This window comes from Neoarius graeffei, chromosome 26, assembly GCF_027579695.1.
Source record: "Neoarius graeffei isolate fNeoGra1 chromosome 26, fNeoGra1.pri, whole genome shotgun sequence".
In the NCBI taxonomy this organism is placed as follows: Eukaryota; Metazoa; Chordata; class Actinopteri; order Siluriformes; family Ariidae; genus Neoarius; species Neoarius graeffei.
Window position 1 is genome coordinate 3,644,713 of NC_083594.1, and position 20,505 is coordinate 3,665,217.

The following is a 20,505-nucleotide window of genomic DNA, read 5'->3' on the forward strand; positions in this document are numbered from 1 at the left end:
GATCAATGTAATTTTCCTATTTTATATTAAATTTTGGTCAAATATCTGTAACATTCTGTATTTTGTGCAATTTTTTCACCTTGCGCAATACCAGAAAAATTCAGTTGAAATCAAGCCATTTGAGGCGAATTTGTCCGCCTCTGAAAAAACTTGGCATTTGGATTTCCCGGCAAACATTGATTTTCGTGACGTCGCGTGCAGGACGCCTCGCTCTGAATCCTACGTCAGCGCTGGTTTGTTTATGAGAAAACGACCTGGTGGTTTTCTGCAAATTTCTTCAACGTTATCGCGTAATTATTAAAATGGTTAACAGATGTATCGTAGGAGGGTGTAGCAACACCAATCTTGATGGCATTAGTACTCATCGTTTTCCAGAAGACCGGACAATGAGAGAGAAATGGGAGCGCTTGGTCTACACAGGCTGTGCACTGAAACCCTGCAAGCTCGCGCAGCCTGCTGGCGCTTCCGCAGGTGACGTCACGAATCTGGCTCCAGACTCCCTTGGGATTTTTCCAGACGCGTTTTGTTATTTATTTTTTTCTGCTGTAGACAGATGGCCTTGTGCAAAATTGCCCTTCTGGATGAGTGTGTAAAGGGACATACTTTCATATAAAAAAAACGAAATTGGTCCAGAATATGCACTTTAAGATATCATTTTTGCAGTGTAGAAGAAAACAAGATGCCAACTCTGAGATTATTAAAACTAGTTCTAAACTTATTCAACAACTTATTCCGAGATGTCTTGTCAAGTAAAATTATTTGTCCATGCAGTAAAATAATTTCACTACTATTAAGTCAAGTCAAGTTTGTTTGTATAGCGATTTTAACAATAGACATTGTCCCAAAGCAGCTTTACAGAATCTGAATGACTCAAGACATGAGCTAATTTTATCCCTAATCTATCCCCAATGATGAAGCCTGTGGCGACGGTGGCGAGGAAAAACTCCCTCAGACGACATGAGGAAGAAACCTCGAGAGGAACCAGACTCAAAAGGGAACCCATCCTCAGTTGGGCAACAACAGACAGCATGACTATAACATTAACAGTTTTAACATAAAGTCAGTTTCGTTGATGTTATAACTCTTCATTGATGGAAACTTGAGTGCAAAACTGTTCATGACAACTGCAGTCCTAAAGTTAGCAAGTCAACTGTAGTCCTCAGCCATAAAAGCATTACTGTAAGAGTCCAGAGCGTCCTCCAGGTGTGACTTTCAACTGTCCACATGGGGCCGTCCTCCACAGGAGCGATTAAGGAATTTTCTCCTTAATTTCAGTTTTTTGCAGTGTACAGAAACCATTTCATGATTAGATTCATGATTAGAAAGCTCAAAAAAAAAGTCTGAGCAAGTGAAAATATCTTGAATATCAGCAAATCTAAGATTATTACTCTGTTTTAGATGCTTTTACTCAAGCTTTAAATTTTTTTATTCAGATATTATCAGATAATTTTGCTTCTTCCTCGAAATATTACAGTTTATTCTATCCACAGTCACGAGATATGAGCAATCGCACGCTCTGATTGGCTACTCTACTACTAGGCTATCAGCTCATATACCATGAGTAGAGAAAAACAAAATGGCGGAGCGCATCAAGTCAGATACATCACTGTTATCACGTATTTAAAAGAAACAGAAATGGCTAAAAGAATATAGGGGTTCCCCCCCAGTATCTCCTGTTCCACACTCCAGCCCAGTCGGTGGCGGTAATGCACCTTTAATTTGGTTTGCCAACCACCAAAAAACTCTAAAGAAGGAAAACAAAATGGCGGAACGTGTCGCTGAACCAGCGGAGGACGAAATAAATACTCTATTTGAAAACAAAACCCCAAAAAATAAAAAAAGCAACAAAATATGGAATCAAAGTATTTGATGGTAAGAACGTATTTTTTTTCAAGAATTATTATCTCATCTCATTATCTCTAGCCGCTTTATCCTGTTCTACAGGGTCGCAGGCGAGCTGGAGCCTATCCCAGCTGACTACAGGCGAAAGGCGGGGTTCACCCTGGACAAGTCGCCAGGTCATCACAGGGCTGACACATAGACACAGACAACCATTCACACTCACATTCACACCTACGGTCAATTTAGAGTCACCAGTTAACCTAACCTGCATGTCTTTGGACTGTGGGGGAAACCGGAGCACCCGGAGGAAACCCACGCGGACACGGGGAGAACATGCAAACTCCGCACAGAAAGGCCCTCGCCGGCCACGGGGCTCGAACCCGGACCTTCTTGCTGTGAGGCGACAGCGCTAACCACTAAACCACCGTGCCGCCCCATTATTATTATCATTATTATTATTATTATTATTATTATAGCATTTTTCACAAATTGCTCCCGTCATTTCGCCGGTTTGTTTGCATTCTAAGTGGAAATGATTTTGTTGGACGTTTTGTATAAAGTTTTTATTTATCGAATTTACAAAAAATAAAGGATTCACAAACTTTCAAGCACCACTGCACACTCATTCTGAATTTGGTGCCTGCAACACATTTCAAAAAAGTTGTGACGGAGCGTGTTTACCACGGTGTTGTGAACTGAAGACACTACAGCCAAGTTTACATTAGACCGTATCTGTCTCGTTTTCTTCGCGGATGCACTGTCCGTTCACATTAAAACGCCGGGAAACGGGAATCCGCCAGAGCCCACGTATTCAATCCAGTTCGTGTCTGGTCCGGTGCTGTGTAAACATTGAGGATACGCTGTGCTGAGCTCTAGCTGACGTCGTCATTGGACAACGTCACTGTGACATCCACCTTCCTGATTCGCTGGCGTTGGGATCACACACACAGCGGCTCAGTCCCGAATCACTGCTCGTGCGCTTCACTCGCGCGCTCTGTGAGCTGCGCAGGGCTGGAGTGCGCACCCTCCAGAGGGCACTCGCTGTTCAGGGCGGAGTGATTTGGAGCGCAGGAGGAAGCGCTGAGCTGCACTGAGGTTTATTTACACATTTCAACCTCCTTCAGGCGCTTAAACTCAGTGAGAACATGAACATCACAGCCAGGTGTGTTTATCTGCTGGAGAAGGTGTTCGCTTGCCATCCTTCCACTTGCAAGTGGTGAGTGACTTGCGCATGCCCAATATGCACTGGGATCATGTGACGTGCCGTCTAATTAGTCATGTGATTAGCGTATCCGTGTATTGGCGTTGCTGTGTGCACGCGGATCGTGTATTGGCGTTGCTGTGTGCACGCGAATCGTTTTAAAAACGTTAATCTGATGATCCGCTGATTCGAAATAATGTAAACAGGGCCTAACTGTTGAAGTTTTAAAATTCTTTCCCATTCTGGCAAACCAGTAAATTTATGTTACACAAACAGGAAGCATGTAATAAATTCACTGTGCATTGCCTGATATAGCTAAAAATTCACAGCTTATAGGATACGATGGTTCTGATGATATCCACATGCCCAATTCGACCCTCTGGTATAGCACCACCATTTGGACCTGGACAGTATTTATTCCATTGCCTAAAAACTTTGACTCCTGAAATTTGGTACTCGCATCAGTCCTGGCCACCGCTACTCAGGGATAGAGGCTTGACCCCGGGTGTGTCCAGGGGACGCCATAGTGCCCCCACGTGTCATTGAGACTTCTGCATACAGGTATATATAGTTTCACCTATCCGTGTCAAAATTGAAATGCGTATTGTTTTAGCCAGTTGACTTGTGGCAGGATTTGCGATATCTTGCATGATGTTGAAATGGCGAACCAATAAATTTGTATGTTTCGCCATGCAAACAGGAAGTGTTTCATAAATTCACCATGCATTGCCTAATAGAGATGTTATAAGATGTTCTGATGATATCCTCATGCTCAAAGTGAGCCTCTTGTGGAACTTACCTCTGACATTTGTTATGGGATATCTTTTGAGGTAATACTGTGAATTAGCAGAGGTTGGCCTCATCAGCTACATAGCACCCCCGTTTCAAAACTTTTTTGCTTTGGTTGCCACACAGCTCGTTCGGTGTTCATGAGTTTTGGAGGGAACATCGTCCTCACTAAGGCAAACATATTTCCCATTGGTTTGCATTAGCTCTGCCTAACAGGAAGTCAACCATTTTGGAATCTGTGATGTTTTAACGTATTTTTTACATACTCTTTCGCACTTCTTCTACACAGTGCATTGGTTTTCCTTGAAAGTTGGTAGGTACAAACTTCAGACATACTGGATGATAAATTGCAAAGTAATAGTGGATAGCTCAAAAACGAGTTGGCGGGTGGAGAAAAATAATAATAAGAAGAAGAAGAAAAAAAACATGCCGAAAACAATAGTCCTCGAGTGCGAGGACCCTTTATTGCTGCTAGCGGCTATATTTGGTTTTCACGTTGCCTTTGTAGATGTTGTGACTCATTTGTAGAACCATAAGTCTTATCACACACACCTCAAAGGTGATCCTCCGTGTCTTGTCCAACAGGTTAGAACCCAAGGCCAATGAGTATCTTGAAAATGACCAGTTTGGCTTTCAGAAAGGGGTTGGTACCAGGGAGGCCATAGCGGTCATGAGGCTGCTCAGTGAACGCTGCATTGATCATGGTCAGGATGTGTACGTGTGTTTCGTGGATTACGAGAAAGCCTTTGACAAAGGAGAGCGGATAAAACTCCTGGAAGCGTTAAAGAGCATTAGTGTCGACTGGCGTGACAGGAGGCTGATGGTGGCTTTATATATGGGCCAAACCGCTATTGTGAGAATGAAAGATGGTGTCACAGAGCCAGCAGATATTGGATGTGGTACTAGGCAAGGTTGCTCTCTGTCGTCACTTCTATTTAAAGGTCCCATGGCATGGTGGTTTGTTGATGCTTTAAACGGGCTCGTGGAGGTTTCCGGATGTTATATCCGCAGCCTTTCTTGAAATGAACCCTCAGCACGTAAATATAGCCTCCTGGGAGAAAGCCCCATTTCAGCGCTTTTCCCAGTGCGTCGTTTTGCTAATGAGAAGCAGGAGGCGGGGAAGGGTAGAGGGTGGGGGCCGGCCATGGGGGGAGGGGCTTGACCAAGCTGCGGCCATGCTAGCTGTGTGTGAACAGTAGCAATGGCAATACTGATACTGATCTACATACTGACAGAAAATTATGGACACACAAAAATAAATATGAGAAATACATAACATAAGAAGAAATGACCACTAATCAGGTTCCTTCACAAGTCTAAATAAGGGAGTGGGAAAATGTGTGTACAACACTAGTAGTATAGTATAGTAGTATAGTGTTTGCGTGCACACACATACTCGCTGCTATCAGCGCCTGTAGCCACGCTGCTAAGACAAAACCCCGTTCTCCCTCGGACTCCTTTCGTAAACTCAACGTGACACAGAGAGTGAGAGTGTTCGGAGTGGTAGTTTACGAACGTATAATACCCTAGGCTTGAACACGCACTCCATAACCAAAGAGGATAGAAGCAGCAACTACAGCAACATATCGCTTATCCAACAGAAGACATGCATTGCGGAGCAATAGTCAAACATAAGCTCATAAGTTACAGTCAATTTCCAGACTAAACTCAGTTTAACAGAGCATGCTGCATGCTCTTTAGTTTTGTAGCGCAGATTACCTGGCTAACTGCAGGAAGCGGTTAGCTGCACAGCTAATGTAGCCATTGCTAGGCTAATGCACCAATTTTAAAACACGGCAAAACGACTTAACAGTTATATACACTTACTTGTTCGCTGTTTGTGGCTGATGCGGCAGGGATGCTTGGTACGGACCCAGGCTTCAGTGACAGTTGATGTGCAAAACCTGCCCTGTACTGTCCCAAGTTGTGGAAACATTCCTCAGGAAAATGCTTCCGACAAACATACACCGTCTTAGGTAGACTCGACGGCGTATTATTGGAGTAAATAAAATTAAGCCACTGCGTCTTCAGGGGCTCTCCCGTCGGCAGTAAAAACAGACTCCTTTCTGTGTTGTCACATCCATGTACAGCGCAATTTCCATGTTTCGCTCGCTTAGGTGATGCCATGTTGTTGTGTCCTCTATGGTCTCCTCACTACAACTGGGCGGGGCAATCCATACAGTGGGTGGGAATCCAGAGGGGGGGAGTGGGGATCATCTCCCTTGCTGACGTAGTAAAGGGAAGAGCTTATCAACGTGCCGTTTTGACGCGCCATTCTCAAATGTTGGGCATAGTTTGGTTTACACATTATGAAATTTCTAGCCACTGGGGTGACTTAAGAAGGTCAGAGGAACTCATTTTAACGTTAAAAAACCTCAGAAAGTGAAAATTTCATGCCATGGGACCTTTAACATCTATGCAGAAGCGATGCTCAGAAAAGCTTTATTGGATATCGAGGAAGGCATTTGCATTGGTGGCCAGCTCGTCAAGACAGTCAGGTATGCAGATGACCAATCGACGGTAGCTAGTTCTGCTGAGGGGCTACAACACATGATGGATCGAATGATGGCTATTGCCGTGCAGTAAGGTATGAGGATCAACCTGAAGAAAACGAAGATCATGAAGATTAGTAAAAGGCCTGGTGAACAATTTGAGATCCATCTTGAGGGCAAGAAGTTAAAAGAGGTGACGCAGTTCAACTACCTTGGAAGTATTCTAACTGAAGATGGTTATTGCGAAAGGGAGGTCAGATCAAGGATAGCTTGAGCTAAGGATGCCTTCTCGAGTAGGAAAGAGTTGATGTCCAAGAACTTCAACTTCAGTTTGAAGAAGCGCATCATCCAAAGCTCTTACCTGGAGCACCCTTACGTACAGGTGTGAAACATGGTCGCTGCATAAGGATGAGATACGCAGGCTGGAGAGCTGTGGAATGTGGAAACAAGTAATGAACATTGTCTGGTCAGACAGGATCAGTAATGAAGAGGTACTCAGGCGTGCCGGGGAAGACCGTGCAATTATACGCATAATCAACAAGAGGCAAAGAACCTGGTTTGGACACATACTTTGGCATGGGGACCTGCTGGTGAAAGTCATGGAAGGCTGTATGGTAGGAAAGAGGCGTCCTGGGAGATGAGGAACAGGGATGCTAGATCATATCAAGGATGGCTGCTCTTACGCAACAGTAAAGAGACTGGCACTAACGAGACCTACTATAAGGCTGGACCTGCCTTAATACGGCAGAGTACTAGAGAGAGAGTGATGCACTGTGTTTACCAGCAGCTTTTTTCCGAAGTGTTCCCGAGCCCATGTAGTTATGTCGTTTATAGAATCATGTCAGTTTTTAACGTAGTGCCGCCTGATGGGTCAAAGGTCACGGGCATTCAGTGTTGGTTTTCAGCCTTGTCCCTTATGTGCAGCGATTTCTCTGGATTCTCTGAACTTGTTGGCTTGTTGATGGTGAAATCCCAAAATTCTTTGCAATTGTACATTGAGAAACGTTGTTCTTAAAGTGGCGAACCTCGCCCCATCCTTGTTGGGGATCAACTGATTCTTTCAAGTCAATTATTAGCTCATCCGTCTGACAGGTGATGAGTTTATGCCATCATGTGTTGTCCGTCGTCCACCTTACATTTCATGAAAATCGCTTCTCTCTCTCAATTCTTCACCAATTTTTATTCTTTTTGGCAGGAAGGTAGGTCTGCTTGGGGCGCATATGGCATATTGATGGTATTGTTTCATACCCAATCATTTTTTGAGCATTCTACAACTTCCTCAGTCTTTTGCTGCTCCGCCCCAACTTTCGCAAGCATGTTGCAGGCATCACATTCAGAATGAGTGTATATTTACCAAAACAATAAAGTTCATCAGTTTCACCAATTAAATATCTTGTCTTTGTATTGTATTCAACTGAATACAAGTCAAAAAGGATTTGCGTTCTGTTTTCCTTTTTGTTTTACACAGGATCCCAACTTTTTCAGAATTGGTGTTGTGTTTGTCACCGAGACATTTCAGCACAGTGACGTTCTTTTCTTCGTATCTCAGTTTTGTTAGGAAGTTGAGATAAAAGGCCCAGTCACATGCCATTTGAAAGGTCACTGAGAGTTAATGTAACATACTTCATGAGATTTCATTTATTTTCTGTTGTTTATCCACTGTTCCCTATTCCCCACTTTCCTTTTGTTTTTCATATCGCTGTTTGTTTATTTTTTTAATCCTACACTTTGGCCCTTGGATATCCTGTAGAAGAGTCCTGCCAAGGAGAAGGCGCTTCCTGTTGTATCAGCCAAACTTGAACACAGTCAACAAATGCAAGTCCTGTTCTTGTGGTTGGGAAACGAAACTACATGGGTCAAGATACAGAAGTGAAAATCTGTGACTAATGTACAGAAATGACAGTTTATGCAGCTCTCGCTCAAATTCTCTCTGTTCCATATCCAAAATATATTTAATTTGAAGCACCAGTTGCATTTTTCTCATGCACACTGGAGTTTTCTTTCAAACTATTTCACTACTATTTGGTGTTTCCTTTCACGCTGTGTGTGAAACAGTGTTTCCCCACATGCTTCGTTGTGGCTTTAATAGTAGAAATATAAGGGTTTCTGTGTCCCAGATTTTTAGGCTGTTAATCATAGAGATTACACGCTGAATCACATGCCGTGCTTCTTGTTGCCGTAGGGTCTATTTTCATCTACTCCCCTGGGATGGTGATCCTCGGCTCGAACTCAAATGAGAAGAAAGAGGAGGCGGAGACAGGCGGGGAGGACGTCAGCGAGGACACCTGTCTCATGAGTGTGCCTCAGCAGGAATCCAGCTCTGAGGAAGACTTCATCCGGCTAGCTACACAGGAAGAGCTTGGCAAGGAGCTGAGCATCCCAATCCCAGCCACAAGCAAATGAAATGTCTGTTGGCACCGACGTCGGCTCAAGCAGAGGAATGTATGAATCAGGACGGGCCCCATGAGTCACTTTTTGCTCGACCGTGACGTGTAGAGAGCCTGTCCTGTTAAAGCAGCGAGCCGAATCTCTGACTGTGAATAGGGCCGAGTTTGTTTGTATAGCACCGTGACTTTCAGGGGTTTTTTTTTTTCCTCAGTGTGGGAGGCAGTGTGAAGACAGTGACAGTGTAAGAAAAAAACCCAGGTTGTTATAGTGATATGATGTACTGTAAATGTTAATATACTAGAATGTTATATTATGATATTATTAGAAATATCAGGGTTTTTTTTACAGTCATTTGACACCTTTGAGTTTGAGTACAGCTTTACCTGTGAGTTAGACAGACAGACAGACAGACACAGACAGACAGACAGGTGGGTCGGCAGGCCACATTTTACTGATGAAGTGTGGGTGCATGAGCACGCAGAGCTAAAAATACCTCAATGTGGGATAAAAAGGCTGCTGAATGTCAGCGGCGTTCTCTTTAACCCGCATGTCTTAGTCACTGATTTTTCCTGTCCATGTGGTGGCAGAACAGAGGACAGATTCTGCTGGATTACTGTTCTGTATTACTGCTGTGCAGTTGTCTTTGTTTTCAAGCTGTTTCGGATTTACACTGATTCATTTGGTAGGATTTTTATGATCCAAAGCATCTTGTACTGTATGTTGCACAGCATCTGGCTGAGCAGTCAAGGCTCAAGAGCCTTGCATTAGCTTTCTGGCACATGTGGATTTCACAGAAACTTCATCACTGAGTCATCAGCTGTCCGTAACCTGGCCACTGATGTCAAGCATTTCTTTAGAAGTAAACAGGAATTAATTTCCAGTTTAGTCAGAACTCTTTTCCAGGTCTTTCACATTCAAAGACTATTTATCACGTTTATTCATATCTGTTACGCTGTTGTAGCAAAATAATCGACTATAACAGCACGTCCTGAAGTGTTTCATTCTAGGTACACCACAGCAACTTGCCATACAAATTTTGAACAATGACGCATCATACTTTTTTTTTAAATCTATTTTTCGTCACATCAAAGAAACCATGAAGCATAAACTCCTCAGTCCTGAAGACTTTCCTGTTACAGCTTTACCTCTGACTGTTACTGGAGACTCCTTCCATAAATGTTAAATAATCTCCTCCTTTGAGAACAACTTCACCATATCAGCGATTATCCTGGACGTTTACAGACTATACGTACAAGTGCTATTACTTTGCTTGTTGTTTGTTGAGCTGCATGCAAAGGGGAAACGTATTTCATTTCTGGAAAGTCTGTTTTTTTTTCAGGCCTCTTTTAAAATTTCACCATGTGAAGGGTTTTCCCAGGTCACCACACATACTGTACATCAGCTGCTATTTCAGTTGTTTGTTGATTTGAAACGTGCCTTCTCTGTGTGTAAAACCAAGTTACATATCAGCTCACTTTGCTACGTGAGCAAAAACATGAGCACTTTGCACACACAAAGCTACATTTGTTCTGTACAAAAACAGTCCAAGATTAGAGGATGATGACGTCCAGAAGTTGGACACTTACTGCTGTAGAATATTGCTGTTTGCTAAACTAGCCGCTAATGTTCATGATAGTCTGTAATGGTATATTTTGATGGTTTGGCTGTGGAGACTAAAGTCCACTTCCCACCAGGCCATGTTCCTGACGGTTGTTTTAGTTACACGTTGAACAGAAAAGTCTTCGTTTTAATCATCCTTGTGAGGTTTGTGACTTGTGTACTAAGAAATTTGTCCTCCTGCATTTATTTTTTTGAACGTGTTGCATCTTTTCACTTGTGCACATGAATAAAGACAAAGTGTAAAGCTCCATACAGATCACAGTTTCACTTTCCGTAAAGATTTTAAATTTATTACGTACAGTATTATAATACAGTTAGGTTGTTTGTTTATTGATGTCTCATTTTTACTAAAAATGGACTCTGTTCTAATTACAAATTTACATGACTCTGATTGGACTGTTGTCAGCGAACGCTAGTGTGTAAGAAATAGAAGCTGTGTGAATGGGACAGGACGCTACGTTAATCTATGTTCACGCTACGTAAATGTTTCTGGTGTTTGTTCTAGTTAAGAAGGTTCAGATCTCTGATTTGAAAATCCCTCTCGTGTCTGCATATGTCAAATGCAAATTAGCTTACTCACAGTTATGTCACTGACTAGATATTTTCAATCACCCAATTTCTGTATGAATGCATTATCATAACCCTTGGGATTTTAGGGTTTTACATTTTTATATTTATGGCATTCGGCAGAAGCTCTTGTCCAGAGCAACTTACCGAACTTCTTTAAAGTCTCTCTCAATAAATACATCATGATACTGGTTCATTAAGAATACAATGAGTTTATTCTATCCACATTCACTGGATATGAGCAATCACGCGGTCTCTGATTGGCTACTCTACTACTAGGATATCAGCTCATATACCATGAGTAGAGAACAACAAAATGGCAGCTTTATCAAGTATATAAAAGAAACAGAAATAGCTAAAATCATATAGGTTTTGTTTGTTTGTTTTCCCTCCAATATCGCCTGTTCCACGCTCCAGCCCAGTTGGTGGCGGTAATGCACCTTTAAGTTGGTTTGCCAACAGCCAAAAAACTTTAAAGAAGAAGAACAACAAAATGGCAGCGCGTGTTGCTGAACTAACCAAAGATGAAATAAAAACCCTACTCGAAAATAAAAACATCAAAAATCCAAAAAAAGCAACAAAATATGCTATGAAAGTATTTGATGGTAAGAACATATCTTTTTTTTTTCAAGAATTATTATTATCGCATTTTTCACAAATTGTTCCTGTCATTCCGCCCATTTGTTTACATTCTAAGCGGAAATTATTTTGTCGGATGTTTTGTATAAAGTTTTTTTTATTTATCGAATTTGCAAAAAATGCAAATAAAAATGCTCTGTTTCTCAAAATCCAGTGAATGTGGATAGAATAAAACCGTTATTCCACTACATGGATTATAGACAACTCATCAGCTATCAGCTCATGTACGACTCAATTTCGTGGAAGACAACAATTTCTTAATCTCATCTCATTATCTGTAGCCACTTTATCCTGTTCTACAGGGTCGCAGGCGAGCTGGAGCCTATCCCAGCTGACTACGGGCGAAAGGCGGGGTACACCCTGGACAAGTCGCCAGGTCATCACAGGGCTGACACATAGACACAGACAACCATTCACATTCACACCTACGCTCAATTTAGAGTCACCAGTTAACCTAACCTGCATGTCTTTGGACTGTGGGGGAAACCGGAGCACCCGGAGGAAACCCACGCGGACACGGGGAGAACATGCAAACTCCACACAGAAAGGCCCTCGCCGGCCACGGGGCTCGAACCCGGACCTTCTTGCTGTGAGGCGACCACACTAACCACTACACCACCATGCCGCCCCAATTTCTTAATGAAAATACTAATTTGAAGACAGCCAGTGAGTGACTCAGCTGTTCAGACATCTAGGGGAAGTTTGTTCCACCACTGTGTGCCAGAACGGCAAAGAATCTTGATGCAGGTTTTCCTTGTACCCTGAGAGATGGTGGGACTAGTCAAGTATTGCTAGAAGATTGGAGGGAGCTTGGTGCAGTGCAGGGTGTGATACGTGCTTTGAGGTAGGTGGGTCTTGGTCCATTTATGGCTCTGTAGGCAAACACTGGTGTTTTATATCTGATGCAGCAGCTACAAGAAGCCAGTGGAGGGAGCACAGCAATGGGGTGGTCTGTAAGCACTTGGGAAGGTTGAGCTCAAGTCATACAGCTGCAATCTGGATCAGTTGCAGAGGTTAAATGGCTCTTGAAGGCAGACCTGCCAGGAGCGAGTTGCAGTAGTCCAATCTTGAAATGAGAAGAAACTGAACAACCACCTGAATGACCTGTGTGGATAGAAATGGACAAATCCTTCTCATGTTCTCAAAGAGAAATCCAAACAAGCATGCCAGATTAGCAAAAGGACAGTTGATTGTTCAAAGTTACCCCAAGTGTTCATGCAGTGACTGAAGGTGATATCAGAGAGTTGTCCAGAAAGATCACAAGATCCTGACCTGGGGATCAATCTCCTGAGATGAACAACAGTTCCATTTTTCTGGGATTAAGTTTCAGGTGATGAGCTGCCATCCATGATGAGACGTCATGAGAAACATTGTCTGATGGAGGGAATTAGAGGATAAGTTTAGCATCATCCGCATAGCAGGGATATGAGAATCCATGTGACGACATGCCTTCACTGAGAGATCGAGTATAGAGGGAGAACAGGAAAGGACCAAGTACTGAGCCTTGTGGGACACCAGTGGAGAGTCTGTGTGGAGCAGATGTGGATCCCCTCCATGTCATCTTATATGACCAATCCTCCAGGTAAGAAGCAAACCAATGCCATGCTGTGCCATGAATTTCAAGACTCAAGAGGATGGACAAGCGAGTCTTGTGGTTGACTGTATCATACGCTGCTAAGAAGTTGTCCCAATCAGAGGTCACTTGTTTCCCAAATTTATCAAGGTCTTCTGTCATTTAACACAGAGCACTGCTCTAAAAGCTGTGCTGTCTGGGAGCAGGAGCTGGGCATAGAGTTTGAGGAAGATTTCTGGGAGAGAGCCATTAACAGAATACATCATTCTTCATCATGTGCCCATTTGGGCTTGATTCAATTTAAAATTGTGCAAAGATTGCATCTGTCGAGTTCAAGGCTATCAAAAATATACCCTGACATTGAGGACACCTGTGTGAAGTGTGGAGGCACACCTTGCTACTTGACTCATATGTTTGCATTATGCCCCAAACTTGAATATTACTGGAACTCCAGCTTTAAAATCCTCTCAGAAATATTAGGAATCACTCTGGAACCATGCCCTCTTGTAGCCATATTTGGTGTTTCACCCAGCCCACATGTTCTCAGCAAGACCCATGCAAATGTTGTGGCCTTCGCCACTCTATTGGCTAGGTGTAGAATTCTACTTAACTGGAAATCACCACAGCCCCCTCTTCTATCTGTCTGGTTGAACGACCTCATGTTTTTCATAAAATTAGAGAAAGTCAAATTCACTCTACGTGGGGACACAAGTAGATTCTTCAAGCACTGGAGTCCTTTTATAGAATACTTTACTGACTTACAAACACGCCCATGATCTAGTATGTTTAAGACTACTTACCAACCCCCCAACTTTTAACTGTTCTCCTTCTATACCAGCCTAGTATTTAGGATATATATCTAATCTCCTCAATGGTACTATAAAATCTTCCTATTCTTCACTTTAGGGCCTCTATTACTCTCTTGTTATGATGTTATCACAAATACACCATAACTGTGATTGTTATGCAGACAACCACCAAGGATCTGGCCACCAGTGTCCCCATATATACAGTGGGGCAAAAAAAGTATTTAGTCAGTCACCAATTGTGCAAGTTCTCACATTTAAAAAGATAAGAGGCCTGTAATTTTCATCATAGGTATACCTCAACTATGAGAGACAAAATGAGAAGAAAAAAAATCACATTGTCTGATTTTTAAAGAATTTATTTGCAAATTATGGTGGAAAATAAGTATTTGGTCAATAACAAAAGTTCATCTCAATACTTTGTTATATACCCTTTGTTGGCAATGACAGAGGTCAAACGTTTTCTGTAAGTCTTCACAAGGTTTTCACACACTGTTGCTGGTATTTTGGCCCATTCCTCCATGCAGATCTCCTCTAGAGCAGTGATGTTTTGGGGCTGTCGCTGGGCAACACGGACTTTCAACTCCCTCCAAAGATTTTCTATGGGGTTGAGATCTGGAGACTGGCTAGGCCACTCCAGGACCTTGAAATGCTTCTTATGAAGCCACTCCTTCGTTGCCCGGGCGGTGTGTTTGGGATCATTGTCATGCTGAAAGACCCAGTCACGTTTCATCTTCAATGCCCTTGCTGATGGAAGGAGGTTTTCACTCAAAATCTCACGATACATGGCCCCATTCATTCTTTCCTTTACACGGATCAGTCGTCCTGGTCCCTTTGCAGAAAAACAGCCCCAAAGCATGATGTTTCCACCCCCATGCTTCACAGTAGGTATGGTGTTCTTTGGATGCAACTCAGCATTCTTTCTCCTCCAAACACAAGTTGAGTTTTTACCAAAAAGTTCTATTTTGGTTTCATCTGACCATATAACATTCTCCCAATCCTCTTCTGGATCATCCAAATGCTCTCTAGCAAACTTCAGACGGGCCTGGACATGTACTGGCTTAAGCAGGGGGACACGTCCAGCACTGCAGGATTTGAGTCCCTGGCGGCGTAGTGTGTTACTGATGGTAGCCTTTGTTACTTTGGTCCCAGCTCTCTGCAGGTCATTCACTAGGTCCCCCCGTGTGGTTCTGGGATTTTTGCTCACCGTTCTTGTGATCATTTTGACCCCACAGGGTGAGATCTTGCGTGGAGCCCCAGATCGAGGGAGATTATCAGTGGTCTTGTATGTCTTCCATTTTCTAATAATTGCTCCCACAGTTGATTTCTTCACACCAAGCTGCTTACCTATTGCAGATTCAGTCTTCCCAGCCTGGTGCAGGTCTACAATTTTGTTTCTGGTGTCCTTTGACAGCTCTTTGGTCTTGGCCATAGTGGAGTTTGGAGTGTGACTGTTTGAGGTTGTGGACAGGTGTCTTTTATACTGATAACGAGTTCAAACAGGTGCCATTAATACAGGTAACGAGTGGAGGACAGAGGAGCCTCTTAAAGAAGTTGTTACAGGTCTGTGAGAGCCAGAAATCTTGCTTGTTTGTAGGTGACCAAATACTTATTTTACCGAGGAATTTACCAATTAATTCATTAAAAATCCTACAATGTGATTTCCTGGATTCTTTCCCCCCATTCTGTCTCTCATAGTTGAAGTGTACCTATGATGAAAATTACAGGCCTCTCTCATCTTTTTAAGTGGGAGAACTTGCACAATTGGTGGCTGACTAAATACTTTTTTGCCCCACTGTGTGTGTGTGTGTGTGTGTGTGTATATATATATATATATATTTTTTTTTTTTTTTTTTTTTTTGGGGGGGGGGGGGGTATTTATTCTTTACAGTTTATTTGTCTTGTTTTTGCTTTGTTCTCATTTTTTTTGTTCTCCTTTACTGTTAATGTTTTAGATGTCCTTGCTTGTGATTTGTATGCCTGTTTTGTGAAAGGATGGGAATGGTTGGGTGGGTGGGCGGGAGAGGGTGGGGTGGTGGGAGTTTGTGCTCTTTGACTTTCATACGAATATTTGTACTGTAAAATTTTACATTTGCGCTTTAAAAATGAATAAATAAACCTTGACCAAGAAGTTGAGGAGGATGAGGACTGATGACAGTTTGGCGGATCAAGCAGCATGTAGACTTTCAGTGACCGCCAAAACGGCAGTTTCTATGGATGTGCCACTTTGAAGCAGGACTTTGAGGATTTTAGAAAGAAAAGAGAGAAGCGATACCAGTCGGTAGTTTCTGATGTCTGAGGCATCCAGAGTGTGTTTCTTCAGGACAGGAATAACGCTCTTGCTTTCTTGAATGCAGCTGGTACTTGACCAGATGTTATGGAGTCATTGATGATAGTAGTGACGAAGGGGAGGAGGTCTTGTGAGGTGGTCTGGAGCATTGTGGAAAGGATTGGATCCAATGAGCAGGTGGTAGGATTGCAGGACAAGATGAATTGCAGAATTTCTTCTCTTGCTAGATTAGAAAAAAGTGCCAGTGAAAGAGAAGGATATCCTGAGTGTGTAGTGCAGGAGTTGGGGTAGGAGCAAAGGTCTGGCAGATTTTTTTCAATCTTCCCATCAGAAAAGGTGGCAGTCAGGGAGGAAGGAGCAGGAGGAACTGATGGGTTAAGTAGTAAAATAAAGATATGCAGCTCACAAGGATCTTTTGCAGAAGTTTCCAGCTTTTCTTTGTCGAAGGAAGTCTGAGGAGGAGTCACTTCAGATGAAAATTTGGACAGGAGAGTGCAGTAACAGGCAAGATCTGTGTCGAGTTGTGATTCCTTCCACTTTCTTGAAGCTGTTGTTAGTTCTCTCTGATTGCTGTGTGAAGCCACACTCACAACCCGCCGTAAGTGTTTTGGACATGCACGGGGTCGCAGGGTTTGGTAGCTCGCAGCCGTGCCGCAGGGTCACAGTGAACCCGGGGGAAAGTTTGGGGAAGGAGTACGGGCAAAGTACTTGTCAAGTACAGGCTGCACACCTGACTTCCTCGAGGTGTGGGAAAAATTGCGCCGTTAGCCCGTGGAAAGCGTATATCTGATGCACGTGATCAGTGTGTGTTCAGGGAGTGTGGAGTGTGCGAGACTTGCATTTTACCAGTTTTCTTGTGAAGCGTGTGTGACGCATGTGATTAGGACATTACAATTACTCATAACTTGTGTGTGACGCAGGCCAGGAGTGGGTATAAAACCAGCGTGTCTGCAGCATTCTGCATCTGTCTTTCGACTGAAGAACATTGGATATTTTGTGGGAAAAATGTAAAAACTTTCAGTTCAAAGTTTAGAAAATGGGACCCAAGAAGAAGCGAGCAAAAGTGAAGTAACCCAGCCTGAAACAGCAGAGGGGGAGGAGGAGGAAGAATTTGATGATGGTAGCAGCACCGGCGAGCCCTGCACGGACAGGGAGAAGTTTGCCTTCAAGCCGGCAGAAGGCACAGCACCCCGCCAGAGGGATTTCCACAGGTAAATACACACGCTTTAAACATTCATTTCAGTATCTATATGCTTATGTAATTAATATTATATATGCTGATTTTCATGTATGTTTCAGTTAACGACACCCAGAAGTGAGGACAGTGCAATCCCATCATCGCTGTCAGGCCATTGTGCCATGCTCAGTGATGAGGACAAGGACATCCCGACACCCCGTCCCACCACTCAGCAGGAGCAGGACAACAGCTCGGAGTCAAAGTATGTTTCAGTGCCCAAACTGTTGGGCTATTTAGTTGGGATTTTTTACAATGTAATAAAATGCGTTATTCCCTTAGACTCATGTTTTATTATTTGACGTTTGAATGGCAAATTAAACATATACTCAAATAAAAACAGCAAATGAGGTGGTCTTCTTCCTTTCTACAATGCTACACGCTACATGATCAGTTCCTTGGTTCCTCCCCAATATATATACCCAGAGTCTTGCCTCTTGTGTCACGTGCAGGTCGCGTGCGCTGCGTGCGGGTCGTGTGCGCTGCGTGCACGCCACACATGGGGTAGAAAGTGAGATGCACTTCTGTCTTGCGTGCCGCACAAATAGCAAGTGTGGAATACTTGTGTAATGTTTCTGAGGCACATCACTCATACAATGACCTTGCGTCACTCATGAGTCTTACTGTCATCACAAAAAAACCCTACTAGCCGCGCTGCTGACTTGGTTCAGGTGTACAAAAGGAGTACGGGTCCCGTATGTAGTGTATGCGTTCTTGATTTGTCGCAAGACCCGTAGAATTTGCATGTGCAGGACCAAAAGTCTCCACGGGCAGTCTGCGACCTTCTACAGCGCTGAACACACGCAAGTGTCACGCAAGTCTCAAGCATGGTTCTGCCAATTTTTTTTTACCGTAGACCAGCCATAGCAGCCCGTACAGCGAGTTGTGAGTGAGGCTTAAGAGTCTGTGGCTAACTCCAGCAGTAAGAGTTCATAGAAATGTTTTAATTACGTAAACTGTTTTATGTATGGAATAAAACATGATTATTTTCCAGTAATCACACATGCCAAAGTGTTTTATACCACAATGATCACAATTTTTTTATTAAAGAACTATCTTCATACTTTTTAACCATTTATACAGTACCGGTCAAAAGTTTGTACACCCCTACTTGACTCATTCATAGGTGTTTCTGTATTTTGATTATTTTCTACAATACTGAAGACATCAAGACTCTGAAATAACATCTGTAACATATATGGATTTATATGGTCAACAAAAAAAGTGCTAAAAAACCCAAAATATGTTTGATATTTTAGATTCTTCAAAGTATCCAGTGTTTCCCTTGATGACGCTTTGCACACTATTGGCGTTCTCTTAACCAACTTCATGAGGGAGTCACCTGGAATGCTTTTCAATTAACAGGTGTGTCTCGTCAAAAGGTCAGTGGACGAGTTTCTTGTCTTCTTAATGTGTTTGAGATCAGTCAAGTTTATTCTTATCACGCTTTTAACAACAGACATTGTCACAAAGCAGCTTTACATATTAACTAATTTTATCCCTAATAAATTTATTTATCCCTGATGATCAAGCCTGAGGCGATGCTGGCGAGGAAAAACTCCCTCAAACGACACAAGGTTTCTTCGAGAGGTATAAACAGGAAATTCATGATAGTTTTAACAGGAAGTCTGTTTTGTTGAAGTTATAAACTGTTCATCAACTGATGGAGACTTGAGTGTAAAACTGTTCATGACAACTGCAGTCCTAAAGTTATCATGATGATCGTAGTCCTCAGCCATAGATGTATTACTGTAAAAGTCCAGAGCGTCTTCTAAGTGCAACTTTCAACTGGCCGTATGGGGGCTGTCCTCCACAGGAGTGATGTGATGAGACTCCAGCCAGAAGTAGGGCATCAGGATGGATCAGGCAGGTCCAAGGAGCAGAAGAGGTCAGCATCACTGGTGTCTCAAGATCGACATATAACTTGACAGAGGGAAGAGACAGGGCACGCAGGTTGATGTAACAGTAAATAGTGAAGAAGAAGAAACCTTTATTTGTCACATGCACACTTCAAGCAGAGTGAAATTCATTCTCTGCATTTAACCCATCTGTAGCAGTGAACACACGCACACACACACACACACACACACCCAGAGCAGTGGGCAGCCACACCAGAGCGCCTGGGGAGCAGTCAGGGGTTCGGTACCTCGCTCAAGGGCACCTCAGCCCAAGGCCACCCCACATTAACCTAACTGCATGTGTTTGGACTGTGGGGGAAACCGGAGAAAACCCACGCAGACATGGGGAGAACATGCAAACTCCACACAGAAAGGCCCTCGCCGGCCACGGGGCTCGAACCCAGAACCTTCTTGCTGTGAGGCAACCGTGCTAACCACTACATCACCATGCCACAAATATTAAAATATCCCTATTCCATACACAACTGCAGTAATCCATACATGTTATATCAAGAACCGCTCAACTAAGTAAAGAGAAATGACATCCATCATTACTTTAAGACATGAAGAAGTGACTTTTGATTAGAAGTAATAAAAAATAAAGAAAAAACCGTTGAATAAGATAGATGTGTCCAAACTTTTGACTGCTAACTATAGCACATTTAATATTGTGAAAACAAGTTAGTTCCTGGTGGTGTAGCGGTTAGCGCTGTCGCTTCACAGCAAGAAGGTCCGGGTTCGAGCCCCGTGGCCGGCGAGGGCCTTTCTGTGCGGAGTTTGCATGTTGTCCGTGTGGGTTTGCCCCAGTTTCCCCCCAGTCCAAAGACATGCAGGTTAGGTTAACTGGTGACTCTAAATTGACTGTAGGTGTGAATGGTTGTCTGTGTCTATGTGTCAGCCCTGTGATGACCCGCCTTTCGCCCGTAGTCAGCTGGGATAGGCTCCAGCTTGCCTGCGACCCTGTAGAACATTATAAAGCCGCTAGAGATAATGAGATGAGAAGTTAGTTCCTGTTCCCAGCTGCTGTAACCAGTCCTTCCTGTGCCAGTTTGCCAACAGAGTGGAACAGATAAATAAACAGCCCAATCCTGAAGACGTCAGCTTCTGACTGCTCTGACACTGGAGACTCCTTCTCTTGAAGTAAAATAAACGTCTCCTTACAGAAG

At 43.2% G+C, this 20,505-nt stretch overlaps 1 protein-coding gene and 1 long non-coding RNA gene across 2 annotated transcripts in view; both read left to right on the plus strand.

Moving 5' to 3' along the window:
• Nucleotides 1-10,530, plus strand: part of si:dkeyp-61b2.1 (tumor necrosis factor receptor superfamily member 21) — a 28,030-nt gene extending 17,500 nt beyond the window's left edge. Inside the window, exon 9 of the mRNA XM_060910760.1 lies at nt 8,507-10,530. Coding sequence (XP_060766743.1) covers nt 8,507-8,727 — 221 coding nt within the window. The 3' untranslated portion in view covers nt 8,728-10,530. The remainder of the gene's footprint in view (nt 1-8,506) is intronic.
• A 6,581-nt stretch (nt 10,531-17,111) lies between these two features.
• LOC132873984 (uncharacterized) lies at nt 17,112-18,887 on the plus strand. The gene is made up of 3 exons (XR_009651618.1): nt 17,112-17,418; nt 17,507-17,646; nt 18,701-18,887. It is a non-coding gene; the product is annotated as an uncharacterized LOC132873984 (long non-coding RNA).
• The last annotated feature ends 1,618 nt before the right edge of the window (nt 18,888-20,505 follow it).